Source organism: Thermomyces lanuginosus (assembly GCF_041956635.1).
Source record: "Thermomyces lanuginosus strain ATCC 200065 unplaced genomic scaffold VTN49scaffold_28, whole genome shotgun sequence".
Classification (NCBI taxonomy): Eukaryota; Fungi; Ascomycota; class Eurotiomycetes; order Eurotiales; family Trichocomaceae; genus Thermomyces; species Thermomyces lanuginosus.
Window position 1 is genome coordinate 76,924 of NW_027192362.1, and position 27,015 is coordinate 103,938.

The following is a 27,015-nucleotide window of genomic DNA, read 5'->3' on the forward strand; positions in this document are numbered from 1 at the left end:
GCTATCTCTAGCCCAAGGTCTGCTCCTAGCGAAGGAACACTATTATATGCAGTGCACCTAGATAGATGGGATCGCAAATATCATTTGAGTGCATCGAGGGATCAACGACCAACTCGTAAGTCATACAGGAGCAATCTGGTTTACCCGTTGGTGACTTCCGTGACTTATCACGAGAATTTTTGGCCGGTTGGTCAAGCTTATATAATGAAGATAATTTAGGATCCTTCCTAATATGACTTAGTAATTACTTTAATCTATTCGCCTGACTAACAAAAGCGGTTAGATTAGTCTCTTAGGCCTATCACATGATAATTGCCTAATCGGTGATCAGCCGCAGTTCATCCTGTCAGCTCAGGCTCAATTCTCATTTCACTTCATGGCCACCTCCAGCCTGCCGTCAGGTCGATGATCTGCCATTCCACTGATCCGTGGCACACCACTATTGTGTACTCGCTCCCTGATGATGCTGGCAATTGATTCGCGGCATCTCACAGTCGCCTCGGAACCTGATGATTGCGAGGTATCGTCATCGCCATGTCTCTAGATAACACAGTTAAGTTCTGCGAACTGCAGCAAGACCATCGTCGAGACGGTGGTACCGGGTTTCCCAGCGCTCCAATGGACACCTCAAAGAAGGATGTAGTACCGCCCCGGTCGGAACGTCCTCTCTCGACGTTTGAGCGAGTCATTTCTACACATGCCCCCATCTTCGAGTCGCTTCTCCTCCAGATTCCCACCGACACCCTTTTCCAACTTTACCACACCTCCTCGTACCTTCGCCGCTTCCTTCAGTCTTATCCAACTGCATGGAAATACCTTTCCTTCCGCCTACTATTCCTCTCAGGTTTCCAACCCCGGCCATTGCTCACAGGCAGTCGGGATCCCGCTGCCAACCGGCAGTCTCGTCCATATGCCCTGGACCAGCTGTTGATGATGGTAGTGATGCCAATTAGTCCTTGCTTGAAAAGCCTGGAACTGGACAACACGGCTGTTTCTGGCCAAATTCTTATCTCTACCGTCCTCCACACGAGGCGAGAGACATTAGAGCATCTCTCGGTCCGGGGATGCAAGAACGTCTCACTCAAATATCACATTGTTCCTTACTTGACTCTGTTCAGTCTTCAAAATGATGCTGATCAGGATCGGCAATCTGGCAACACACAAGCGAAGAAGAAACTTGCCCTGAAGAGTCTCTATACATACCGGTGCCGTCATCACCGTCGTCGACCGTACCTAACCTCTTCTCTCCTTCGACGTGATTCCGACTCTGAACCGACTCATGAGCTGGTTTTGCTATGCCATACGCTAGGAATCTGGACTGATACAGCATGGTGTCCCACTCCAGCCGGTCGGTGTTTCCGTCGGCGTGGCTATGTGTCGATGCGGGTCCCCCATGGCGCGCCAGAGGTGTGGGTTGTATTCGATCGTCTCTGGAGGTCTCGAAACTGGTTGGGACCGTCGAGTAATGAGGAGGCAGACGGCCGGAGGGACAGCTCTAGCCGCGGTAAACTCTGGGAGCATGAAGTGGCTTATCAGGGCGAGCCGTTAGGTGTCGGGGAGCAAGGAAGCCATGATGAAGGGAAGATGGTCCCAACACACTTACGTCGGAGTCATCGAGTCTTTGTTGAAAATATCAAATGCGATCAATGTTTCGCAGACATTCCGGAGAGGTGTGAGCAGTGCAGTGTTTCTATGCACTGTGTGGGCTGCCGCAAGACGCTTTGTGCTAGCTGTGCATTTGATCGACCCTACCTCAAACAACCTGCCCCGTCGACATCTCAATGGGAAAGTGCGGCATCACAATTCCTGTGGTGGTGGGCTCCAGGTGTCACGGTGAATCCATGTGTCATGCAGGATCCTGTCTCCTTGCAAGCAGATCTGGAGACCAATCCCCAAGATAACCCAATGGGTCGCGATCAACAGCCGAATCTTGAGTTTCGTTGGTGTTGTACGGAGCCTCTATTTTCAGGTGGCGGTGGGATCAGCATTGGAACGGCAACGTCCGATGTGGATCAGATCCGAGCAGTTCCTCTACCTCGCGGCAAAGGCTACGAAGACCCGGAATTTACGGATAATGAATGGAACAAGGACTTCCCCAGATACGCATATGGTAATCCGGAACGGCCCGATTATTCCTTGGAGACGGGACATATCGAAATGATGCGTTGGCTGTTGGGGCCGCCAGACAGACCAGTATCGAATTGTCCCCGCAATCTGTGTAAGGACTGCTATAATTCGCCGCAGTGGAAGGTTCATTGCAAAAGTTGTTCTAAACCCCTCTGCATCGAGCATGACCTGCGAGGACTGCGGTTGCGGATTTGTGGATATCGCGACCTTACTATTGAGAAGATGGCATTGCAGAACAAGGCTGCTGGCGGAGCTGCTCCGCGGGAGTCGACTCCTGTCAGATTGCGACCGACAGCTCTCGACTCGGGACTGGAAAGAGTGCGTCAGCCATCGCCGTCGGCGGCCAGCAGCGACTTGGAAAACCAAATAGAGACACCAGCCGAGAGAGAGTTGGACAGACCCATGCGCGAAGTGTCTGAACCCACAAGGGCAGGCGAACGGAGCGCTTCGCCGACAAATTCGCTGCTCTCACGCACATCATCGCGGTCTTCCGTATATTATGACGCGTCAACCGGAACGCCACGTTGGCAAGGTTGCCAATCCTTCTTTTGCCCGCAATATCGACCTGTTGGCGACCAGCGACAACGTTGCACGAGCGTACTCCGAGAATGCACAGGCTGCTCAGTGCACGTGTGTCAGGACTGCATTGCAAAGAATCCGCCATGTACGTGCTCGTACTGCGAGGCAAACTATCTATGTCCCAACTGCCAGAAATTGAGAGAAGAAGACGGCACTTGCCGACGAGCAGAAGAAGAGCGTCAAAAAGCCGAGGAAGAATTCAAGAAAAGCAGAGAGCTGCTTAACGATATGATTGCTCGAACAGAGTCCCAGTCGCAGGCATCCTCGTCGGCATCAACACAGCGCAACGGTGGAGGGGCCGAAAGACAACCATACATGGACATTCCGACCGCTGAAGCAAGTGGTAGTGCGGAGCAAACCCTGGACATGGGGCAAGAAGCAAATGATACAACGTCGGATGAAGAGGCCGTCCTTAATGAGATGATGGCTTCTATGGTGAGCTGAACGCTCGAACGTGATTTATCATATCTACTTTGAGGTTCACTTTAAATTTGCATTGACCGATCTGGTTCGTTTTCTTACGATTGCATCACGACATGGTATGGCTATGCATGAGCATCATCTGGGAGACAGGGAAGGGAAAAGTTAGATGGGCGGCATCATTTGATCCAATATTCATTCTTATACCACCAGATCACACTCCCTTCCTGAGAGATGAGGGGAATTGGGACAGTCAAACAGACCTACAATAAAGCAGATTCTGCTGATATGCAAAGATTGCAAAACTCTCAACCCATTTCTCCGATTTTTCCATGTTCTTTTTATGTTAATGATCTCGAGCTTGCATTTCTCATGCGCAAGATTTGAATTGTGATCCTCGTAAGCAACTGCATTTGGTGCCGGTGTCACTGGTTTGATGGTTTGATGTTATCCTATTCTTAGACCTGAATGCTTGATTTTTATGCTTACTTCAGTGCCTAACACCATAATGAATTACTTGATTGAATGCATGTACTAGATTTTTATTTTTACGATGTATGTACAAACGAACTCTTATCATAGACCTTTCTTTGCGCCATCAGCGGCGACCTTAGTTTTAGTTCGGGTGGTGCCCTCATATATTGATAATACAACCACAAGCACCGAGCCTACCAAGGTAAGAAGATCTAGCACATGGACTGCCCACCAAATGTGCTGAACGCCCGCGCGGCACATTAGGATTTCGTACTTCCACTCCGGTGTTTCTGCATCAAAGTTGAACCAAAGCGACAGCAAGCCCGCGTTTCCACCGTACTCGCCCATCATTGAGCGGAGGGTGATCTCACGCAGTGCTGGCTCCGCGGCCGACCGGTTGGGGTGATCGTAAAGAGGTGTTCTAATTGCGGTCCAAGGGAAGCGAGGGGTTTTCTTGCCAGTCTCGCCGTTTTCGGCCTCTTTCTCTTCTGCTTCTTCTTCCGGCAGAGGTAACGCGTGCACCACGTCGCACCCTTCATGATCATGGCCAGTCAGGATCAACCCGTTGCGGCCTCGGCCATTCTCGCGGTCCGGGCGCATCCCGAAGATGGCTTGCAAGATACCATTGGCAGAAACGTACTTGCTGAGATGATTCTGTTCACGCAGCCCGTCCTTGTGGAACCGCGGGTTCTCTGGCTGCCACTCGTCGTCAAACTCCCAGTACGCGAAGTGCGGTCCGTCGACGCAGACGCCTTCAGGCTTGTACAGCGGAACGTGGGTCAGGAGTAGGGTGAAGGAGGTGCGGTCTTCGACTGGATGTGAGCGGTGCAGGATGACGTCGTTGATGAAGTTGTAGCTGCTGGTCAAGATGTCGTCGTCTAGAGCAGGGCCGTCCAAAATGAGGTCGTTGAGCGTGACGATGTGGATGGTAGGCTGTATGTCATCGCCGCCATCTCCATGGCGCGGAGGATGCTGGAAGCGAATGTCCCAGTTTGGTCGGCCAAAGACACGTTCGAACCTCTCCAGCCGAGCAGTTGAAACATCCCCCGCATATCCAATATCATGGTTACCGGCGATATTGATGATCTTTCGAGACCAGGAGGAATTGTACCGCTGCAGAGTCAGATTACCCTGATCTGCTCTGCTGGTGATTTCGTCGCTGACCCTCTCCCCGCCATGAAACACCCGATTCCAATACCGCCATCCACGGCGTTCGAACTCGGCATCCGTCACCCATTGACTGCCGACCAAGTCGCCAAGCACGGCCACGTGTGTCGGGCGCGACCACCATGAGAGTGTGCGATATATGTGGGCCAAGTAATAATCGTTTCCAAAAAGATCGAGCTTCTTCCGCGTGGCCTGCACAGCAGACGGGAGGTCATCCAGGATGATGGTGCGCAGCGCCGATGCGATTGTGGAGGTGAACGACGGCTTTTTGGGAGTATTTTTTAGCTCCAGTGCCTCCTCTACGTCTTCGGCACCCAAGATAGACGCTAGGTGAGTGACAATTGGTATGCATGTTTCCTGCTGCTCCGCTTGTTCTTCGTCTGCATTGTTCTCCTCCCGCTTCCAAGCAGTCACAATCCTGCGCCAATGCCTCCCCAACCTTGGAATCAACTCATCTTCCTTCGCCGGAAGTGAGGTGTCGCCTTCAATTTGCGGGTCGGCGAGGACCAGAAGCCGAAAGATAGCCGGCTCAGGTCGCAGAGAGCTCTGTTCCGAGACAAAGCCCAGGTGTTGGAAGAGCGTATTCAGGAGTGGATACGACGCTATCGTTGCGCCCAAGCGGGATCCATCACTGCTAATTGTGTCGCTGCCTCTGGGTAGCGGAAACGCACAGCCGTGAAAAACCGGATAGAGGTAGAGATAGACAGTTGATGCAATGGACAGCGGGAGGATGATGCGGAGGAGACGCCGGAGGATGTTGCGGAGGGACATGGAATTCGAAAGGGGGCCCAGAGACGCATAACAGTCCTGTAGAAATTACTACAATTCAAAATTCCGGACGGTCATCATCCAAAGACGAGATCAATCATGGCGCCGCGGTGGGCTTTTCAAAATTCAAGCTGAAGGGGCTTAGCTTCAAAGATCTACCTAAAGTCCGACACCAAATCGACGGAGCTAAGAGGGGGAGAGGGATTCGACCCCAATATTGGAGCTTGAAATTAGAGCTCAAGCTGAATCCTTCAAAATTAAAATCGGGCTACATATTAGACATTTAGATTGACTGGCTGGGTGGTGAAACTCCTATTAGGTTATTCCAAGTGACCGAACGAGTTTTTCTCTGATAATTAGCCACTTGCGATAGAGAGGCCTAGATCAGCCTGGATCCTCCCGCAACCCCGGGCGCCCCAATGCCTCGGTACTCCTGAACGCGCCCAAATCCTGTTGATTCGCGGTCAACAGGAGCTCCCTCTCCTTCGAAGAGATGTCCGCGTCATCCTTTACCGTCGCAGATATTCCGTCGCAATCTCTCAGCCACAGCCGACGCAATCATCGAGGCCATACACGGTCGGGATACCAAGCTCCGCCACCAACGGACAAGCCTACAACTCTGCCTAACGAGCACGAGCAGCATGATCAGATCAAGGATCCAGCAGTCTGGAGTAACGGGGTACCGGTGGAGGAAAAGCAGAGTGCTCTAGAGGGGCCTGGTCCGGAGTTGCACGGCCATGGCCACTCACATTCACTGCCCCCTCCGAGTTCGCATTCGCATGGCCACGGGCATGCTTTGACGAACAGCATCAGCTATGGCCATAATCATGCGTATAGCCATAGTGGCGCGCACTCGGTATCCGGTCTTGAGGTGACCCCGAACGGGCATACGGAGTCCCAGGTGCGCTCTTGGAAAGGCACGGAGGTCGATGCCTATGCCACGCCATTCCAGTCCGCAGATCGCACGCGTTCTGCAAGGTACGATACTGTTACATACCACAATGTTTGTCACAGAGTTCCTCTAAATCTAGTTTTAGTGAAGAGATAGTCGCGGGAGTAGTCTTGACGTTGCCATGGGTGGCCCTGTCGTGGTACACGCGCCCGCACACGGCGTCTGAGGAGTTAGAATCAGAATTTTCTACAACATACGCGCAGCAAGGAGAAGCAGAGTACCTGTGGTGGAGAACACTGGTTCTTGTGTCGTTGACGTTGCTTTTTATGGGCGTTGTCGGGCTGGTCCACCGACAACGTGCCGGTCAAGCATTGTCCAGCATCCAACTGAGCACGGCTTCATTTCGGATATGCGGTCTGCGAGTTGCATCACTGGCGCTGCCAATTTATGCCGGAATAGCTGTCGGCGGTCCCGTGGTCGCCCTAGCCCTTGCTTTGGCAGGGGCGGCTGGCATTCCCAACTTGGTTGAACGGCAGGGAGCGAATAGGAAACCACTGCAACGACTGAAGGAGAAGAAGTCGTCCCTGCTCGTCTTGGTGTTACTGGTCGTCCTGAATCTGGCTGGATATGGTCGTTCGATCGACCTTAGGCCGTTGTTTGGATTTCTTGCGTTGCTGCTCTCGATCTTCGCTGTTCGCCCACCTTACTCGGCTTCAGGAGAAGCGACTTTTGCGCAGACTGGAATTGCTCCGGTTTCGAAGTTCATAGCTACCCTCACAAGCAATCCTTTAGTGGCCTCGCCAGATGATATTCAAACGACGCTGTTTTCCGGTGGTGTCCTGGCAATTCTAGCCCTTGTTCTCTCGCCTTCGAATGGAACACTATCCCTATCCAGCCTTGTCTTGACTTTGTTCACTGCGAGCCTCTTTGGAATGTCATTGGCCGTCTCCCCCCCATCGACTTTACAAACCCGCCAAAAATTCGGCTTTGTCGCCGCATCTGCTTCTGTCATTCTCTGCAGCGGGGTACCGTATGCCGAGAGCAGTCGCTTTTCTCGTTTTGCATGGATTGTTATCGCTGTGCTCGGGTATCTCGCAGCCATATCGGATAGTCCTCAGACGAGGAGCTCCCATCACCATCGCGACGAACTATCTGCGGCAACAAATTTTCTGCTTCGCTATGGCGAATCGATTCCAATCCTCCACTCTATCTTAATAGAGGATGACTCGCGGCGAATTTTCTACTTTATGGCGTATGTTCTCGATCTTCGTCTAAAGTGGCAGTCCGAGCTAACTCGTATGTAGACTGAATTTTTCGTTCATGCTGGTCCAGCTCATGTATGGCTTCCTTACTGGATCGCTGGGCCTTCTCAGTGACAGTATCCACATGTTTTTCGACTGCATCGCACTTGTGGTGGGACTCTCCGCGGCCGTGATGAGCAAGTGGCCTCCAAGTGCTCGCTTCCCCTACGGATACGGCAAAGTGGACAAGCTCTCTGGGTTTGCGAATGGCGTGTTTTTGATGATCATCAGTGTGGAAATTGTTTACGAGGCCATTGAGCGGTTAATCTCAGGCGCGGAGATGCACCGCATCCAGGAATTGTTGATTGTTAGCATTGCCGGATTAGCCGTGAACCTGGTTGGCATCGTCGCTTTTGATCACGGTCATACCCATGGTCATGGCGGCCACGAGCACGGTCACGACCATGGCAATGAAAACATGCACGGCATCTTTTTGCATATCCTCGCGGACACCCTAGGATCCGTCGCGGTGGTCATCTCAACCATCCTCGTCCATTACTACGGCTGGTCCGGGTTCGACCCTCTCGCCTCGTGTATCATTGCCATTCTTATTTTCGTTTCTGCCGTCCCGCTCGTGAGCAGCACCGCGCAATCCTTGCTGCTGACCATCCCGGCGGACGTCGAGTACCATCTTCGCGAGACGCTTGGCGGAGTAACGAACCTAAATGGCGTTGTCGGCTACACTGTGCCTAAGTTTTGGCTTGATGACACGGCAAACCATGACCACCACCACCATCATCATCACCACCATCATCATGATCACCATCATAATCACGACCACCACCACCATCATCACCACCATCATCATAGCCATGACCATGACAGTCACCATGGCCACAACAAGCCATCAGAGGTCCTCGGCGTGATCCACATCATAGCCAGCCGCACCGCCGATTTGGAAGACGTGCGCAGACGCACAGTGTCCTATCTCCGGGACAAAAACTTGGACGTGGTGGTGCAGGTCGAGCGCGAGGGCGAGGGCCGGTGTTGGTGTGGGACGGGTTCGAAGGGTTCGTCATATATCCGTTGATTAATCGACCTGGAACGCATGGCATGTTGGGATTCGGAGCATATTTATTGTTTGTACTCGTTAATTCCTCATAACTTATTCCCGGAGACTACTTCTTGTACATAATTTTAGACTCACTATGATTGCATGAGTCATTAAGAGTTGCCTATGAGATAGTGACATGATCATCAATTGATACAGAGACTATACTTATTCAACCTTTTCCAACCTCTGTACAACCACCGCCGTGGCAGCGCCTCCACCGTTGCAGATCGCCGCAACACCGTACTCACCCGGCTGCAACTGATGTAGAAGGGTCGTCAAGATGCGCGATCCGGAGCTGCCCAGCGCATGACCCAGGGAAATGGCACCGCCGAGCGGGTTGACGCGTGCTTTCTCGAGGCCGAGGATCTTCTCATTAGCCTTGATGACAGCGGCAAAGGCCTCGTTGAACTCCCACACGGCAACCTGCTCCTTGGTGATGCCAGCTCGCTCCAGCGCGATTGGCACGGCCTTGGCTGGCGCCACGGGGAAATCCACCGGGTCAATGGCGGCGTCGGCCGAGGCGACGATGCGTGCCAGCACGCGGCTGTTGCTGCCATACTCCTGGGCGAGCTCGCGGCTTGCCAGGACCAGGGCAGAGGCGCCATCGTTCATGGTCGACGCGTTGCCGGCGGTGACGGTACCCGTGCCGTCGCGGACAAAGGCTGGCTTGAGCGACCGCAGCTTGTCAATACGTAGGTCCTCGAAGCCCTCATCTCGTGTGATCGTCGTGTCGCCCTTCTTGCCCTTGACGGTCACTGGCGCGATTTCGTCGGCGAATTTGTTCTCCGCCCAGGCCTGCTGGGCGCGTTGGTAGGATTGGATCGCGTAGTCGTCCTGCTCCTCCCGGCTGATGTTGTACTTCGCAGCGGTCTTCTCGGCGCACACGCCCATGTGAATCTGATTATAAACATCCCACAGGCCGTCCTTGATCAGGCCATCCTCCAAGTTGATGTTGCCAAACGGCGGGAGTTGGCTAGACCGCGGCAGGTAGTACGGCACACGGCTCATGTTCTCCATGCCTCCAGCAACTTGGGCCTCTGCAAGTCCCAGCTGAATGTTCTGCGCGGCGAACACGACGGCCTTGAGTCCGGATGCGCAGACCTTGTTAATCGTGATTGCCTCAACGGTGTTGGGCAACCCGGCGAGGATCGCTGCTTGCCGGGCAGGCGACTGTCCCGCACCGCCCTGCAGAACCTGGCCCATGTAGACATCGGTGATCTTCTCAGCTGGAACGTTGGACTTTTCGATCGCGGACTTTATGGCGACTGCGCCAAGTTGGGGCGCTGGGACTGAGCCAAAGGAACCATTGAACTAGAATATTAGTTAGAGCAGGCTTGTAATGTCTTGCACTTCTAGCCCTCGAACATACCTTTGTTGTCGGAGTTCGTGCAGCGCTCAAGATATACGCGTCTCTTGTCTCCTTCGCAAGTGTTCCCGTCGTGCTGAATGTTCGTCTGGGCAGGAAACCAGCCTGCACGGCCAAACGGCCAAGAGCTCGTTGCGCTTGCATGATGACTTATGTTCCGCGCGGCAAAGCAAGAGTAAATGCAACGATAGTCATCAGAAGAGAGTGTTGAAGGAAGAAATAGACTGTGGTCGTACTGCATCTCCGAGTCGCCGACAATGGCCGGTCTTATCAATCGCCGAGGTATTTGGCCCGCGGTTTTCCGCCACTGGGCTCGGACAACATTGCGAGGTCACAGTTCACATAAAACGACCGACTTCCATTGCTTCTAGGTTCTTTCTACGCGTCCAAATAAACCAAATAGAGCCTCTTGATCTTGGCATATACATTTTACTGCCCTTGATTTCATGTTTTTGTTGAGAAACTCCACCGAAAGAGGAGATCAGTCAACATGCATGTGATCGCCGTAGCTAGGCGTCTGATATGTTTGCAGCCTTGTTTGCATCGAATGCAAACACGGCAGACGCCACTTTGCTCCATTTGACAAGGTTCTCCCGCCTTTCGGTCACGTGTGTTCCATCGGATTCTCCGCCACATGATTGGCTCCGCCCTCCAGAGTCATTCTCGTGCACAGCAGGCGGTCTCTGACCTTCATCTCACCTTCCGGCAGTGTCTTTGGTCTTGTGCTTTCAGTCATCACGACCTAGATTCTCCATTTTATGCCGATCGTCTTGATTGATAGTTGCAGCTCACTAAAACTTTCTCCTGGAAACCGTTTGCCAGCGCCATGTCCACCTCTGCCCGCCGTCGTCTGATGCGCGATTTCAAGGTCCGTAATCCTTTACAACGCGCCTCTTTTCTTCCGTTCCTCGTGGCTTCTTGGTATTTGTCGACCTGTGCTGACCACTTCAACAGCGCATGCAGACGGATCCACCAGCAGGTGTTTCCGCATCTCCCGTTGCGGACAATGTCATGACCTGGTACGGCTCAAGAGGAATCAAAAGAGGAAGCGAAAAGTCGCCGTTCGAGGCTAACCTTTGCAATCCAGGAATGCCGTCATCATCGGTCCGGCTGACACTCCTTTTGAGGACGGTACCTTTCGCCTTGTGATGCACTTCGAGGAACAGTACCCGAACAAGCCGCCCCAGGTCAAATTCATCAGCCAAATGTTCCACCCCAACGTTTACGGCACGGGCGAGCTGTGTCTCGATATTCTGCAGAACCGCTGGAGTCCGACGTATGACGTGGCGGCGATCCTGACCAGCATTCAGAGGTAGGCAGGAAAACCCTCGACAGGCCGTGGTCACGTGCTTACCTTCGGCGCAGTCTATTGAACGATCCAAACACTTCCTCGCCAGCGAACGTGGAGGCGTCGAACCTGTACAAGGAGAACCGGCGCGAGTATATCAAGCGTGTGCGCGAGACCGTAGAGAAGAGCTGGGAGGACTAAGATCAGGGTTTCCGATTTTTGACAGCTCCTTGTGCACATTTTTTTACTTGCTGGTTTCCTCGTTTTTTTTCCGTCATGCTGTCTTGGACGCATTTGCATGTGTTTTAGACAGTTTGATTGGGTTTTCCTCGTTCTCTGCACAGCGCGGTGTTTTTGGCGTGATTATCGGCGTAATGATTTTGTGAGTTTTCCGATTTGTTTCTGTTTTGCTGTTGATTCGTTTGCGAATCTCATCCGAACAAGCAATGTTTTCCATCCTTCAGCGTTCGATTCGAGGGCCTATATCACGTTTCATCGTGCCATGCGTTCGGGTAATTTTCCGTAGTTTGGAAAGCTGCGGTCGTCTCATACCCTCGTGTCGTCTTGAGCGGCGATTAGACTCATCCTCGTAGCGGTTATTCCAACCCAATGCCAAAGAAGGCTGAAACTTGACCTGAAGCAATGCGTGTACCTTGTGCCAAGAAACTCCACCCTTGTCACGAATCAACGTGGTTACTTAGTCAGGCCATGTCAACGCCAGATTTTGCCGGCATCAATACGGAGTAAACACGCTGGAATGTATTGGGTAGAATCAAATTGACCTGACCCGTGATCAACTCTGTCCTTCATAATCTGCGTCGTGTCATTTAGGTGCTCCCTTCGTCGCGTCAGACCACGGCCCCCTTATGCCGTGACTTGATCACTTCCGCTCTTTTGGCCCCGCCGTTTTCCAGCGTCTCCTTGTGCGGTACTTTTGGCGGCGAGCCATCCTCTTCTTGTTCTTGGTTCGTTTTGGAAATACTACGATACCGAGATACCGATAGACTGTTAAGACTACCTGCCTTCTGGCACGACCGGGCTCTCTGTTCAAGTATAGAGCTAGAACGGAGGCGGTACGGAGTACTCGGTCGATTTACGCCGGCCGGCTGAATTACGGGGCCATTTTCCCTCTGCGCGGGTTGCATTTCAGGAGCAGGATCTTCTTATCGTACAGTTAGAGTCGCTGCCTGCAGGCGTGAGCAGCTACCATCATGTCGTACGTTCTTCGACCGTCCATCTGGTGTAGAATTTCTGTTGCTAACTCATCGCAGCTCGTCAAATTCCAGCAACATCAAAGGTACCGAATCCCAACCGCCTCGAACCGTTGTCTGGCTCAAACTGATCCCATCCAGTCGTCGCGCGGTTCCGACCGCAAAACAAGGTCGAGCTGGCCTCTGGAGGAGAGACCATCGTGGAATTCCATGGCGATGACACATGCCACATCAACGTGAGACATCCCCCGTGAGCATTTCGCTCCTTGTAGCCGAGCTAAGAACAAAGACGGCAGTCCAAGGAAGGGTCAGGGACCTTCACCTTTGACCGAGTGTTTCGCATGGACTCGAAACAAAAAGACATCTTCGAGTATTCGATACGACCGACGGTGGACGATATCTTGAACGGCTACAATGGCACGGTCTTCGCGTACGGTCAAACGGGTGCCGGTAAATCGTATACGATGATGGGAACGGATATTGAGGATGAAGAGGGCAAGGGTATCATTCCGCGGATCGTCGAACAGATGTTTGCGTCCATTTTGGCCAGCCCGAGCAACATCGAGTACACGGTCCGAGTAAGCTACATGGAGATCTACATGGAGAGGATTCGAGATTTGCTGGTTCCGCAGCACGACAACCTCCCCGTCCACGAGGAAAAATCTCGAGGTGTCTATGTCAAGGGCCTTCTGGAAATCTATGTGTCGAGTGTTCAGGAAGTTTACGAGGTGATGCGTCGTGGTGGACAGGCCCGGGCCGTCGCCGCGACAAACATGAACCAAGAATCTTCCCGCTCCCACTCAATCTTCGTCATCACCATCACCCAGAAAAACGTCGAGACCGGATCCGCCAAGAGCGGGCAGCTGTTCTTGGTCGATTTGGCTGGTAGCGAGAAAGTTGGGAAAACCGGTGCTAGTGGGCAGACCCTTGAAGAGGCGAAGAAGATCAACAAGAGTCTGAGTGCCCTCGGCATGGTCATTAACGCGCTGACCGATGGCAAATCGACTCATATTCCCTACCGAGACTCCAAACTTACTCGGATTCTACAGGAATCCTTGGGAGGTAACTCCCGTACGACGCTGATTATCAATTGCTCGCCCAGCAGTTACAACGACGCAGAGACGCTTTCAACGCTGCGGTTTGGTGTCCGGGCCAAGGCTATCAAGAACAAGGCAAAGATCAATGCCGAGCTCAGCCCTGCGGAGCTCAAGCAACTCTTGCGAAAGGCCCAGGCGCAAGCTACTTCGTTCGAGAACTATATAAACTCCCTAGAAGGCGAGTTGCAGTTGTGGCGTAGCGGCGAAACAGTTCCGAAGGAGCGATGGGTGCTGCCTCGCGATATAGCGATTGGCGCAAAGCAGACGCGTCCGGGGACACCTTCTCGCGTGACAGAAGCATCGCGCGCGGAAACTCCCGTCAGCCGGCCCGACTCGAGGATGGGTGAGCGCGCCGGCACACCGACAATTGCACTGGAAAAGGATGAGCGCGAAGAGTTCCTGCGACGCGAAAACGAACTGCAGGATCAGCTTACAGAGAAGGAAACGTATATCTCGAATATCGAGCGGAGCCTTCAAGAGTCCAAGGACGAGCTCAAATCCTTGAAGGAAACTGCGTCTAAGACCGGAAAAGATAATGAGAAGCTTCAGACGGAGGTCAACGAGTTGCGCATGCAGTTGGAGAAGGTCTCGTTTGAAAGCAAGGAAGCTAGCATCACCATTGACAGCCTGAAGGAGGCCAACTCGGAACTCACTGCAGAACTGGATGAGGTGAAACAACAGCTCCTGGACGCCCGTATGAAAGCCAAAGAAACTAGCGCAGCGTTGGATGAGAAGGATAGAAAGAAGGCGGAGCGGATGGCCAAGATGATGGCCGGCTTCGATCTTGGAGTCAATGTATTCTCGGACAACGAGCGCAAGATTCAGCGGCTGATCGAACGCGTGGATTCGCTGCACAAGACGGCCTCTGCTGGGGAGGCTGTCGCACCGGATGAGTTTTCCGAGCTGCGGGCCAGCCTTTTGGAGACGCAAGGATTCGTTCGCCAGGCTGAATTGACGATGAGTGACCGGAGTGAGGTCGATGAGCTGCGGGACAGCCAGCGAGCGGAGCTCCAGCGCAGACTGGAGCAGTTGGAGAAAGAGTACGAAGATGTACTACAGAAGAACTTGGGCGAGGTCAATGCCGAGGAGATCCGGCAGCGTCTCGAACAACTTTACATCAGTCGCCGAGATGCCGACGCCAAGTCTATTGCTGACATGAAGGCGGAATTGGCCCGTAAAGACGAGGAGCTGGCTCAATTGCGGGCGTCGCTGTCCAATGCACAGGCCAACGGTGGAGCCACCGTGAACGGCAAGACCTTACAGCAGCAGATCGCCGAGTTCGATCAAATGAAGAAGTCGCTGATGCGGGATCTGCAGAACCGCTGCGAGCGGGTTGTCGAGCTGGAGATCTCCCTGGACGAAACACGCGAGCAGTACAACAACGTGTTGAAGTCGTCCAATAACCGGGCGCAGCAGAAGAAAATGGCCTTCCTGGAGCGCAACTTGGAGCAGCTCACTCATGTCCAGCGCCAGCTGGTCGAACAGAACAGCAGCCTCAAGAAGGAGGTTGCCATTGCCGAGCGCAAGCTCATTGCACGGAACGAGCGGATCGCCAGCTTGGAGAGTCTGCTGCAGGAGAGCCAGGAGAAGTTGACTGCGGCCAATCACCGGTAGGTACTCTGCTAGATCCGAGATTATTTTCAGTACTAATGAAGCGTACAGATTCGAGGCCCAGTTGACGGCGGTCAAAGAGAGACTGGAGGCTGCCAAGCAAGGCTCAACCCGGGGACTGGGAACGTCGATCGATGGAGCTGGTGGCTTCAGTCTCGGCGGCTCTCGCATTGCCAAGCCGCTGCGTGGTGGTGGAGGCGTGGCCGGCGCGAACGGGTCTGGAACCGTCCCGACTGTGGCCAGTCTCCAGCAGGAGTCGAGCGGGAAACGGAGCACTTGGTTCTTCGACCGACGATAAATGGTCGGTCAGGGAAGATTCCGAGAGACCGAGATGGGTATAATAGATTATTATCTGGTATATTAGATCGCTGGAGCAAGCACTCGTCTTTGATTATGTTACGTGTATATGGTCCTGTGCTCTAGACGTCGAGAACCCAGAAGTTTGAATGTCATAAACACAATATGTCCATGTTGATGAAGAACAATATGAAGGGCCACAGGAACAATAGGACCGAGAATTCATGGAGTCTCGGTTCCTGAACAATGGAGAGCTGACCCCGGAAATGGAAAAACTGGTCCTCTCTCATTGAGTTGCCGAACCCTAGCCTAAACATCATAGTCGTCAAGAAATGATGAGACATAATAATCACAATAACCCAGATCCTTCCGACAGTCATGCTCATGATGCAGCAGAAAACAAAAAATCCGAAACATATGAGATTGTGGCATTGCAGCCAAATAAAGCTTCTAGTATGTAGATCATCGGCATGATTAATCCCCTTTTCAAGTTTGGGAGACACTAGCTTTTGCTGACAGTCCGCGCTTAGCACAAGTCGTTCTACCTGGCCGTGCCTGAATATTGTTATCCACTGCTGTCATGGATACGAATACCTCGGGCGCATCTGACAGTACAACGACGGCTCCCATCCAGCCACACGTCCCCAAGTGCGATGGATTCATGACCGGGGCCACATGCATCGTGATGTGAACCGGTGCACCGTTTCAGTCTCTAGCGTCGAGCTGCACACTGTCTACCGACGGGTTGGCCGTTGGGAGGAAATTGTGATGGTTCATATCGATCCGGCCATTTATGGACAGAATGTATGATTTCGTAGTCTCGGAGTATTTCGCATATCCATCTTTATTCTCTATTGAGGTGATTCTGTCAATGATATGTGATTCTGCCGCCGATGGTGTTGATCTTACCTGCAGAGAAACACCCAGACTGCTTCTAACAGGCACCTACTGCATTCCCTCTACCTTCGGTGATGTCACCGACGGCAGTTTTGATAACAATCAATGTTGAGCTCCATGACTGGCCAGCTCTTATCAGATCCCCCGCATTCCACCAATCAGATCGCGTTATCGCGTTGTCTGTCGCCTCTCTCCGCAGATTGGGGACCCTTGGGGTCTTTCCGGATTGAGAAATCCCACATGACCCCCTCTTCCCTCTTCTTTCCTCCGTTTGTCTGCTCGGATTCCTTGACTCAGACTCGTCGGTCTGTGTAGACGACGATTCTTGAAGCTGCAGCGCTGTAGGCTGAGTTGCCGATTCAACAGTCATCATGGGCTCGGCGTCTTCTCGGCCTCTGGCCTCTGATTCGGAGAAGGCGGCCATCGCCAGGCGATTTGGGGACCAGCTCGAGGAATATCCACTCGGTGAGCAAGATGACTCTCGTATGTTCTTTCCGTACAAAGTAGAATTGTCCTTCTGACAGCCGCGCTCAAGCCCCGCCATATGAATGCGTGGAGAGAACGGCCTCGTTTTCCCTCTCGCAGGCGAAGCGCTGGGAAGACCAACTTCTGGCCGATCCCAAAGTCGGTAGCCGAGGTTCCCCGGGACTAGAAGAATGAACTGCTGACTGGGTAACATTAGAACCGTCTTGCGATCACAGCGTTCTCCAACAATTCCGTTCCCACTGTCTTGAGTAACCCTAAGGCTCCCATTTCAGATACCCAGACCTTCAACATCAAGATTCCCTTTGAAGGTGCCCCCATCACCAACCAGCGGTCGTCCGGCCGTTGTTGGTTGTTCGCGTCGACGAATGTGTTTCGCGTGGCGATCATGAAAAAGTACAACCTCAAAGAATTCGAGCTCAGTCAGGCGTATCTCTTCTACTGGGACAAGATCGAAAAGGCGAATTGGTTCCTCGAAAACATTATCGACACAGCTGATCAGGATCTCGAGAGCCGGTTGGTCCAAGAACTGCTGTCCAATCCAGTGAATGACGGTGGCCAGTGGGATTTCGTAGCGAACCTAGTCAACAAATACGGCCTGGTGCCGCAGGTGCTGTATCCGGACAATTACCACGCAAAGAATAGTTCCAAACTCGACTCCATAATCACATCCAAGCTGCGGGATCAGGCTCTGGTCTTACGTTCTCTGGCACGCAAGGGATCGATCGCGGACGGCCTCGTAGCTCGCCACAAGGAGGCATTCTTGCAGGAGATTCACTCGATTCTGACCATTCTGCTGGGACCTCCTCCACAACCTGACGCAAAGTTCACCTGGGACTACCTAGATGCTGATGGAAAATACCACCAAGTGTCCGCGACGCCTCTAGAATTTGCGTCGACCTTGTCAGACAAGGAAACTGTCCGTGCTTGTGGTGGAACTGATGTCAATCGGTTGTTCAGCCTAGTCAACGACCCACGCCATGAATACCTACGGCTGTTGACAGTGGATCGCCTTGGGAACGTGGTTGGCGGGCGGCCAATAACATACGTTAATGTGGACCTTAACGTCAGTTCCCATCCTATTTTGCTCCGTATCGAAGAGGGCTAACTGGGATCACAGACTATCAAATCTGCAGCCATCGCTATGCTTCGAGCTGGAATACCCGTGTTCTTTGGTTGTGACGTAGGCAAGTTCTCTGACAGCAGCAGCGGCATCATGGACATCAACCTGTACGATTACAGCTTGGGCTTCAATATCGAGCTGAAGCTCAATAAAGCCCAAAGATTGCGAACAAAGGAGTCTGCCATGACTCATGCCATGGTCCTGACGGCCGTGCACGTCGAAGGCGGCAAGCCTGTGCGCTGGCGAGTACAGAATTCCTGGGGCGAGTCCGCTGGAGACAAGGGCTGGTTTGTGATGACGGACCGATGGCTGGACGAGTTTGTCTACCAGGTGGTCGTCGACCCCCGGTTTGTGAGTCGGGAAGTGCGCGACGTGTTGAAACAGGAGCCGATTGTGCTGCCACTGTGGGATCCGATGGGCGCCTTGGCTTGATTGTCTCACATTGAACTACCTCTATGAGCCTCTCGGTATCTGTATGGACTGCTGTATGTTCCTAAACAACACGACAACGTGTATGATGAATTGAGATGGGACATTGGAAACGGTTTCAAGCTTTGAGCATACGACAATCCAGTGTACACAGCTTATGAATGCTGATGCGGGAAATGTATGAGCTCTCCAACAAAGAAATCGAATAAAGAACGTCAACATATAAATCCATCTAATTCTATCTGAGCATATCGATGGGAGGGGATTGAGGAAAATGGTGTGGTGCGAGTGATGATGGTAGCTCGATTGAGGCCTCAGGCCTCCAACCCTCAAGGCGGTCGGACGAAACTCGGCAGAAAGCCGCTCCTCTCACTGCCACACCTCACTAGCAGAAACAGAAGCACGGGAAATCATACGCGAGTTTCTCCCTCGAGAGGCGATTCGAGAGGCGGCGGAGGCCGATTGGCAGGAGATTCCACGTCTCGACCGCAGGGAGCCTCGTTCGCGCAACACCCGGAGCTCGACAGGCCGGAAATCGATCGTCTGCGCTCAATATGTGCACAGCTCTGCCATCATATTCTCTTCCTCCATAAACGCCTTGTCCATACGCAGGAACTTCTTCAGGCGGCGGGGCTACCGCTTGACGGCGATCTTGCGTTGACGGGCGACGACGACGACGGCTTAACCATCATAATGGCAACGCCTCTGTTGAATCAGTTTTTCGAGAGCATCGCGGAGCTAGTCTCGAGCCGCAATGGCGCTCAGCTGCAAGATTATTTGCAGCTTGAGCCGCCGCTATCGGATACCTACCGGCAGATGATTATCGACCTGCGAACGGTTTTCCCGAGCGGTTCCCCCGGCGATGCGAATTTGACAAAATGGTGCGAAGATCTGGCGCAGAAGGCGCGGGGTTCGCCCTGGCCGGCGTTTGCGATGTTTATGAGGCAGTATTTTTGCTTCCTTCGTGATGTGAATACTGATCATCCCCTTGAAACGTATAATGCCTTGAAGGCACTGCTAAAGTATGCTCTTGAAATTTCTTTTTGTAGAAGGGTTTCTTTTTCTTCGGATGAAAGCTGATTTGCCTCGCTAGTCAATGTATTTCGGCTCTCGGGGACAGCAAATCGGGAGTTGTCATGCTCCCAACGGCCCTGTATCTATCCAAGATCCTTGCCAAGCTCGCGATTGGTCTCGATCGACGACCGGAGTTAGTCTCTCAGCTGCTTCAGCAAGAGGGGCGTTCGACTAGAGACGAGGCGGTGGAGAAGGTCACTCTGGTCGAGCAGTCCGCAAATGTCGTCCGGGAAGCATTTATCAAATGTTTGACGGACAGATCTGGTGCGCCAGAAGCGAGTGACAAGCCAGAGGGGAAGAGGGTCGGGATCTACTTGATGGCCAACCTCTGTCTGAAGCTGCTGTTCCGGGTAGGGAACTCCCCTCTCTTCAGTCTGGAATAGCGGTTTCTCTAACTGAACAATTCGCAGTGCGGCAAGTTGCGGAATGCCGAGCAAATGTTTGCCAGTATCAATGCGCACTCTCCTCCTCTGGATGCCTTTCCCGCGTCGCAACGAGTTACGTATCTTTACTATCTCGGGCGATATCTGTTTTCGAACAATCTTTTCTATCCTGCACAAAAAGCTCTGCAAGCTGCCTATGATCAGTGCCACCGGCAGGCCCTCCAGCAGAAACATTTTATTCTAGTCTACCTCATTACTTGCAATATGATCATGGGACGGTTTCCATCTGCCGAGCTTCTGAAGAAGCCAGAAGCTCAGGGCTTGGCGGAGCATTTCGTGCCGTTATGCCGTATTATAGCTCAGGGCGACTACCTCGCGTTTCGAAGACACTTGGCTGTTGATGCACCGACGGCGCAATGGTTTGGGAGGAAAGGCATCCTATTTCAACTTCGAAATCGGTGTGAGATTTTGGTGTGGCGGTCACTCACCCGGAAGGTATTCATCTATGGTGGCTTCCAGGGAGAGACTAATCCCGCGCAACGGGGACCGCCTCCGGTCTTGTATCTGTCCAAATTGGTGACAGCAGTCAACTTTATTCAGCGACGACACTCCCAGCCGTCGTTCTCTAGCAATGTCGAGTCCAAACAGGAGTCGATTACCATCCCTTTTCCTCCGGATAGTGACTTTGAGGGCCTGGATGGCTTTACGCCGAGGTCGACCGCACGCCCAGCGATTGATGACTATCTCTCACCTGATGGGTTCTTCGACGAGACTGGAACCTGGCAAGAGAATCCCTCCCTCGCCCCGGTCGACGGCGAACCCAATCGGGAGTATGTGGATCGACTGGAGGAGCTCAACCCATATGGCTCTGGATACGGCGACCCCGAGAGTAATTCTGCACTCCTGCTCCGGGAAGTCGAGTCTATCCTCGCGTCGCTCCTGACGCAGGGGTTGATGCGCGGTTACCTCACCCACGCCAACCCGCGGTACGCCATTCCCGGAGCAAGAGCTCGCGGCGCGCTGCCGACGGGGTTTCCCAATGTTTGGCAGACCATCTCCGCACGTGAGAGACAAGAAGGTGACAACGTGCCAGGATGGGTCCGTGCTCTTCCAGGAAGCTCTGGGTCGGAGAGACGAGCGGAAAATGGGCCTGTACCTGCCATTGGAGGTGGCCGAGTGATCAACTTGAAGGGAGCCCGGCCAGTTGGTGCTCAATAAGAGCTGCATGCATTGCATGGGACGGCGTTATGAGTTTCTTGGATGATACAATGTCATGTTAACGGGATTGCCATGTACAGAATAGCCATATAGAGTAATTCAACAGCTCGACTGTCAGCTACGAGAATCCTCGAAGCTTACCCCAGCCATTGAGTCCTCGGAGATACCCCGTCGCTGTCGTGGCTGGAACGTGGCTGGAACGTGGCTGAGCTCTGGACCCCTCCTTCCTCTTATCTTATCAGTAGCCCCACTGTAGGCTGTGGTCGACCTGATTGGCCAATTTGCTCTCCGTCGTCACAGCTCCGTTCGACCAGGCTGGATCAACCTCACATGCTGAAACAGTGGACTCGGCAGCTGGAGTGCTTATTGTCATGCTTGCTTGGTAAATAACCGCAATTCAGCTCGTTTCTCACACTCCTCTCTTCCTCGGGACCTTCTGTCTCTGCAGTACAGTAGGTTACAGGAATCCCTGTCGTGAAGAGTGACCTGAATTCTCACTGGTGACGTGGCAGTTCATACAACTACTACATATTTTCAAACCTCACTGCCGCTTGCGAAACGGGGAACTTAAATAAAGCAGTTGTTCGCCAGCCAGTCCAGTGCCTCATACCGAATTCTGCACCTATCGGCAAGTCCTCACAATGTCTTCGATTGAAACGGACGGTCTCTCTGTTACCTACTCGAGTGGCCGCCAGGGGCCCCCGGACCTCCGATTACTGCACTTTAACGATGTTTACCACGTAGAGTGAGTACTACATTTGCTCAATTGGCCATAGAAACGGCCCTGACGGTGTTTCAAGGCCGGGGTCCTCCGAGCCCGTCGGCGGTGTCACACGGTTCCAGTCCATCATCAACTACTACCGCTCCGATCCTCGTTTTGCCGGACAGCCCGAGCTGCTCACGTTCTTCTCCGGAGATGCATATAATCCGAGTCTGGAGAGTACGATTACCAAGGGGAGGCATATGGTGCCGTTTTTGAACAATGCGGGGACGGATGTAGCTTGCGTAGGGGTATGGTTTTCCGCAGCTAGTCTACCATTGCTGGAACAGGAGCTCACGATTTGGATAACTAGAACCATGATCTGGATTTTGGAATTGCACAGTTTCGCCACTTGCGTGACCAGTGCAAATTCCCATGGCTGCTTGCCAATGTCTTGGATCCGGAGCTCGGAGAGGGCGTGCCACTGGCGGACTGTGAGAAGACGGTGATGCTCACTTCGTCGAACGGGATCAAGATCGGGGTTATCGGGTTAGGAGAGAGAGAATGGTACGTCCACGTTTAATCAACAAATATTGAACAATGTGCTGAGTTTGCTAGGTTGGACACGATCAATTCCCTCCCCCCGAATATCATCTACAAATCCGCCTCCCAGACAGCGATGGAGCTTGTTCCAGCCTTGCGGGAACAAGGCGCAGAGCTCATCATCGCAGTTACCCACCAGCGGGAGCCCAACGATAACAAACTCGCGGAGAAAGTGCCCCCGGGATTGATCGACATCATCCTGGGCGGCCACGACCACTACTATGCCCATTCCGTCATCAACGGAATCCACGTTTTGCGTTCTGGTTCGGATTTCAAGCAACTTAGCTATCTGGAGGCATGGCGTAAGCCAGATGGGTCCGGTTGGGACTTTGATATTATCCGCCGAGATGTTGTCCGGTCGATACCCGCGGATAAGACCACGGAAGACCTCGTTACGAACCTTACGTCGGCTCTCAAGTCAAAATTGGACAAGCCGATTGGATACACGGCAAGTCCACTGGATGGGCGGTTCACTACGGTGCGCACGCGCGAGTCGAACCTGGGCAACTTCGTCTGCGATCTGATGCGGTACTACTACGATGCGGAATGTGCTCTGATGGCTGCAGGCACTATTCGCGGCGATCAGGTCTATCCGCCGGGCATTCTTCGCCTCAAGGACATCTTGAATTGCTTCCCGTTCGAGGATCCTGTTGTGGTGCTTAAGATCCAAGGTAGAGATATCGTAGAGGCTCTCGAGAATGGAGTCAGCCAAGTTCCTGCTCTCGAGGGCCGGTTCCCGCAAGTCTCCAACATCACGTTCGAGTTCAACCCTAATGCGCCCCCGGGCTCGCGAATTATCTGGGCTAAGATCGGCGGGAAACCCATCGACCCCGAGCGGTACTACAAGCTTGCCACGAGAGGATATATGGCCCGAGGAAAGGATGGGTACACGTCCCTTATGACAAAGTCGGAAGGCGGCCGCGCGGAGGAACTGGTGTCAGAGGAAAACGGTATGCTTATCAGCGCAATGCTGCGCCAATACTTTATGAGTCTTAAGGTCATGGGCAAATGGCGCCGGATGAGCAAGAGCCTGGACCGGCATTGGGGAGGCGTACTGAGCAAATTCCAGGGCGATGGGGCCCTCAGAACGCCGTCGCCAATTGTTGAAAAATCCGAAGCAGCATTCTTTGGCAAGGGTGCTTCAACAACAACCACATCAACGACAGAGAAATCCTCAGCGGCATCCACCACCACTACTAAGAGCACCGTAACAGTGAGAGCGTCGTCGGCCCGCAGCCACCTCCGTCCCAAGATCCGACGCTATGGCCGCTACCTGCGAAACAGCAGCAAGACCAGCTCGTCAACCAGCACCGCCTCCAGCAAGTACATCACCACGGACGACGACGAAACCACAACCACCACGACAACAACCACCTCCGTTACCTCATCCGTCGAATCATCAGCCACATCCATCGCACCAGACTCTGTCGAAATGGATACCGAATCTGACTCCGATCCGGAGATCCTCACCTCCACGCACGAGGAAACAAACTACGTCACCACCACGGCGACCTCGGCCGACGAGGAGGAGCGTCGGCTGCGCCTCGCGCGGAAAGCAGTCCGAAAGTGGATGCGGATTGCGGGCGTCCAGCGCCAGCGTGTGGGCTGCGTGCCCGACGCCGCGGAGGAATTGAACCCCAGCTGGACGCAGGGAATTGCGCCGCGGGTGGAGGGAAGAATACGCCAGGCGGAAGCTGTTACTGCGTGAAGCAACATAAATTTGAGTCGCGAGATGTTGGTTCGCTTTTGACTTGGTTTCTTGTTTGGTTTCTTGTTTGGGTTGAACCCTCCATGTAACTCTGGAAACCAACCAACAAGAATATAAGAATATATAGACATACATAAATAGAATATTAAAAAAAAAAAAAAAAAATAAAAATAAAAAAGCAAGCGAAAATCCCAGTTCAACATGGGATAATATGCAATAATAACCGAAGAATCCCCCAAACACCGCACCCCAGTCATCGAATATGCAACGCTCAATGTTAAGTATAGCTTATTAACATCTCTGAGGATGGAACGAAAAGAAGTTGTCGAGAGGAGTAAGTGACATATCATGGAGAAATCAAGTGGAGCGGGAAGAGGCCAAACTATCGTGCCCACCACGAATCAAGGGGGGTGTAAAATGATAAAAGCTTGTGTCATCGATTATCGTGGCCCACCGTCCATCGTCGCCGCATCGGCTCCCCGTCCTGTCCCGACCCATTCCACAGACCCGGCTGGGAATTTGGGCGAGAGTCGAACAGCGCTGTCGACTGTTCTGAAGAGTTGGATGCGCTGGTGATCGAGGGCTGAGAAGATGAGGTGGACATTGACGGCCTATGCGCCGCCGACCCGCCAAAGGTGCGAGTCCCGTTTCCGTTACCTCTGGCTGATGATGACCTCCAGAGGCCCCCTGATGATGCGCTGTACTGGTGTGATGAAGCAGAGGCAGTTGAAGGCCGTTGCGGATTGTTGCGACCTAGGTCTGAGAATTCTTTGTCGCGGTAACTACGCGACGCCTCTAGGAGGCGGTGGCGGTAGACGGATATAGATGGAGTGTGCTGGACAGCGGGTTTCGGCGGAGGAGCTGGATTCGAAGATTGAGGAGCGGAAACAGAGCCTGTTCTCGCTCGGAGGTGGTCGGTGGATGCGAGCAGAGCGATGTCGTACGCGTTCGCGATGAACTGGCTAACCGATTGTCGACGTTGATGTCCGCCTTCCAATTTTTCTTCATTGGGCCGCGTGGGAGACTGTTGCCGGTCTTCGTCACTCTTAAGAATGTCTTTGCGGACAGCCATGGTCAGCGACGCCATGGCTACATCGAGCAGCACTGGTTTATTCGTCAAGGCTCCGATGAGAGCGTTGCAGCCGGCTCCGTGAGTAACAAGCACCAGTACTGTCTCCGTCTCTTCGTCTGAATGATTTTCATCACCATCTTGATGCCGTTGTTGCAGTTGCGAGTGATGCTCGTTCCTGTACCAATCCAGCATGTTCATCAGGCCGTTACGAAAACGGCTATGCATTGAATTCCATTCCTCGCCGTATTCACCGCCGTCGCCCCAGTTCATTGGTTCACGCATGGTATCCCATTGGAAGTCAACATCGACGCATGCGTCCCGCGCATGCGCGACGTACCCCGCGGGGATCGGATCAGACGACGAAATCGCGTATGCCGGAGCGGGAGGAACATAGCCCTCCGCAGGATTACTGCCTGTGTCTGGTTGAGTCGGAGGTAGAACGTCCTGAATGGTAATTGTCCGCCGGCCGTTTGTGGTTCCATTGGGCAAGGCGCTGGCGATAGAAGCCAGGTTCTTCAGTCGGCCTTCTTCCTCATCCACAACCGGGGACGATGAATTGGAGCTGCTCTGCCAGCCACCGGGGAAGTTACCCGTCGGCTGTTTATTCCTGACATCGTTCTCTCTGTGTATTACTTCTCCTCGTCTAAGTAGCTCGGCCTTTGCGGTCGCAACTATCATCGTCGAACTTGGCGGCGGGGTAATCTGCTCAAAGTAATCGGGAGAAAGCCATTCTCCGAGAAAGGCGTCGATTCGTAGCCGGGTCTTAGGGGCTCGTCGACGGTGGTTGCCATGGTCTTGTTTACTCTGGTTCTCACGAGACGAGCCTTGGCCCTGGGCCAGCTCTTCCGCGTGAGCTCCATAAAACTGGCTTATGCCAGCACTGATGCCGATTGCTGTTTGTACACATCGCAAGTACGGAGAACTATGAATGATCACCTCGTGATTAGGAATTCGGATTGTCCGACCAGAGGGTTGCGCGATGGACTCGCCATCGCCATTCTCTTTCTGTCCGGCGTTTAGCGGTTGAACTATCTCCTCTCGAGCTTGTAGCAGACTGGCAATGCGGGCTCCCAGCGCCCGCGCTTGCGTCCATCCGCCATATGTCAGCGGGGGATCATAGGGGGTAGGAGACGTGAGGTGCCATTCTTTGTCGACAGCGTCGATCCGAGCGCCGTGTCTGTGGCGTGACCTGTTAATTCGAAGTCACTTCGAGCTTCTTTAAAAATAGATGCGTACCTCGCGATGATCACTACTGCCGGAAGCTTCCCCATGGTGATTTTACCTCTGAAGTCGAGAGAAACGTAGCTCTGGCAGCTTCACAAAGCAGCAGTAATGCGCAGACTCCGCGAAGAAGGTTCGATGCGCCGATCCTATTGATGCTCAGTCTCCCGCTGTCATGATGGCGGTCGTTGGTAGACACAACTGCAAGTTAGTGCTACGGGGTCACTCTGGATCGGGCCGCAGCGCATTCATCTGGCCTGAGGTTTGCCTGATCAGCACAGCTTGGATCCCTTGCTTCAACCCCACGCAGGATCTTCCAGCTGTATTGCGCTGACTAATCAAAGCTATCAGATCAGATCTGATCCACTGCCAAGGACCGCATTGGCCAATGAGCGCTGCTGTGGCTGCGGTATTGTACGATACGATCTCTGGTAAATTTCTTACCAGGGATT

At 53.1% G+C, this 27,015-nt stretch overlaps 11 protein-coding genes across 11 annotated transcripts; 7 read left to right on the forward strand and 4 right to left on the reverse strand.

Annotated features, from left to right (window-relative positions):
* Positions 1–534: 534 nt before the first annotated feature.
* Positions 535–3,150, forward strand: VTN49DRAFT_3132 (uncharacterized protein; the record flags this gene model as incomplete). Its single annotated transcript, XM_069410935.1, has 1 exon — positions 535–3,150. One exon carries the CDS (start codon positions 535–537, stop codon positions 3,148–3,150), a length of 2,616 nt encoding a protein of 871 aa, XP_069268410.1.
* Positions 3,151–3,702: 552 nt separating this feature from the next.
* On the reverse strand, positions 3,703–5,538 carry VTN49DRAFT_3133 (uncharacterized protein; the record flags this gene model as incomplete). The annotated part of the gene is made up of 1 exon (XM_069410936.1): positions 3,703–5,538. One exon carries the CDS (start codon positions 5,536–5,538, stop codon positions 3,703–3,705), a length of 1,836 nt encoding a protein of 611 aa, XP_069268411.1.
* Positions 5,539–6,028: 490 nt separating this feature from the next.
* On the forward strand, positions 6,029–8,758 carry VTN49DRAFT_3134 (uncharacterized protein; the record flags this gene model as incomplete). The annotated part of the gene is made up of 3 exons (XM_069410937.1): positions 6,029–6,513; positions 6,573–7,679; positions 7,732–8,758. 3 exons carry the CDS (start codon positions 6,029–6,031, stop codon positions 8,756–8,758), a joined length of 2,619 nt encoding a protein of 872 aa, XP_069268412.1.
* Positions 8,759–8,947: 189 nt separating this feature from the next.
* Positions 8,948–10,292, reverse strand: VTN49DRAFT_3135 (uncharacterized protein; the record flags this gene model as incomplete). The annotated part of the gene is made up of 2 exons (XM_069410938.1): positions 8,948–10,093; positions 10,152–10,292. The coding sequence occupies 2 exons, from the start codon at positions 10,290–10,292 to the stop codon at positions 8,948–8,950; spliced, it is 1,287 nt and encodes a 428-aa protein (XP_069268413.1).
* A 682-nt stretch (positions 10,293–10,974) lies between these two features.
* On the forward strand, positions 10,975–11,637 carry VTN49DRAFT_3136 (uncharacterized protein; the record flags this gene model as incomplete). Its single annotated transcript, XM_069410939.1, has 4 exons — positions 10,975–11,016; positions 11,103–11,167; positions 11,236–11,460; positions 11,514–11,637. 4 exons carry the CDS (start codon positions 10,975–10,977, stop codon positions 11,635–11,637), a joined length of 456 nt encoding a protein of 151 aa, XP_069268414.1.
* Positions 11,638–12,284: 647 nt separating this feature from the next.
* VTN49DRAFT_3137 (uncharacterized protein) lies at positions 12,285–12,581 on the reverse strand (the record flags this gene model as incomplete). The annotated part of the gene is made up of 1 exon (XM_069410940.1): positions 12,285–12,581. The coding sequence occupies one exon, from the start codon at positions 12,579–12,581 to the stop codon at positions 12,285–12,287; it is 297 nt and encodes a 98-aa protein (XP_069268415.1).
* A 66-nt stretch (positions 12,582–12,647) lies between these two features.
* VTN49DRAFT_3138 (uncharacterized protein) lies at positions 12,648–15,653 on the forward strand (the record flags this gene model as incomplete). Its single annotated transcript, XM_069410941.1, has 5 exons — positions 12,648–12,652; positions 12,708–12,733; positions 12,789–12,883; positions 12,944–15,354; positions 15,407–15,653. 5 exons carry the CDS (start codon positions 12,648–12,650, stop codon positions 15,651–15,653), a joined length of 2,784 nt encoding a protein of 927 aa, XP_069268416.1.
* A 1,267-nt stretch (positions 15,654–16,920) lies between these two features.
* VTN49DRAFT_3139 (uncharacterized protein) lies at positions 16,921–18,587 on the forward strand (the record flags this gene model as incomplete). The annotated part of the gene is made up of 4 exons (XM_069410942.1): positions 16,921–17,032; positions 17,085–17,173; positions 17,232–18,098; positions 18,153–18,587. The coding sequence occupies 4 exons, from the start codon at positions 16,921–16,923 to the stop codon at positions 18,585–18,587; spliced, it is 1,503 nt and encodes a 500-aa protein (XP_069268417.1).
* Positions 18,588–18,875: 288 nt separating this feature from the next.
* On the forward strand, positions 18,876–21,259 carry VTN49DRAFT_3140 (uncharacterized protein; the record flags this gene model as incomplete). Its single annotated transcript, XM_069410944.1, has 3 exons — positions 18,876–19,606; positions 19,678–20,008; positions 20,069–21,259. 3 exons carry the CDS (start codon positions 18,876–18,878, stop codon positions 21,257–21,259), a joined length of 2,253 nt encoding a protein of 750 aa, XP_069268418.1.
* Positions 21,260–21,900: 641 nt separating this feature from the next.
* On the forward strand, positions 21,901–24,270 carry VTN49DRAFT_3141 (uncharacterized protein; the record flags this gene model as incomplete). The annotated part of the gene is made up of 4 exons (XM_069410945.1): positions 21,901–22,004; positions 22,060–22,270; positions 22,333–22,526; positions 22,578–24,270. The coding sequence occupies 4 exons, from the start codon at positions 21,901–21,903 to the stop codon at positions 24,268–24,270; spliced, it is 2,202 nt and encodes a 733-aa protein (XP_069268419.1).
* Positions 24,271–24,703: 433 nt separating this feature from the next.
* VTN49DRAFT_3142 (uncharacterized protein) lies at positions 24,704–26,613 on the reverse strand (the record flags this gene model as incomplete). Its single annotated transcript, XM_069410946.1, has 2 exons — positions 24,704–26,519; positions 26,579–26,613. The coding sequence occupies 2 exons, from the start codon at positions 26,611–26,613 to the stop codon at positions 24,704–24,706; spliced, it is 1,851 nt and encodes a 616-aa protein (XP_069268420.1).
* Positions 26,614–27,015: the final 402 nt, after the last annotated feature.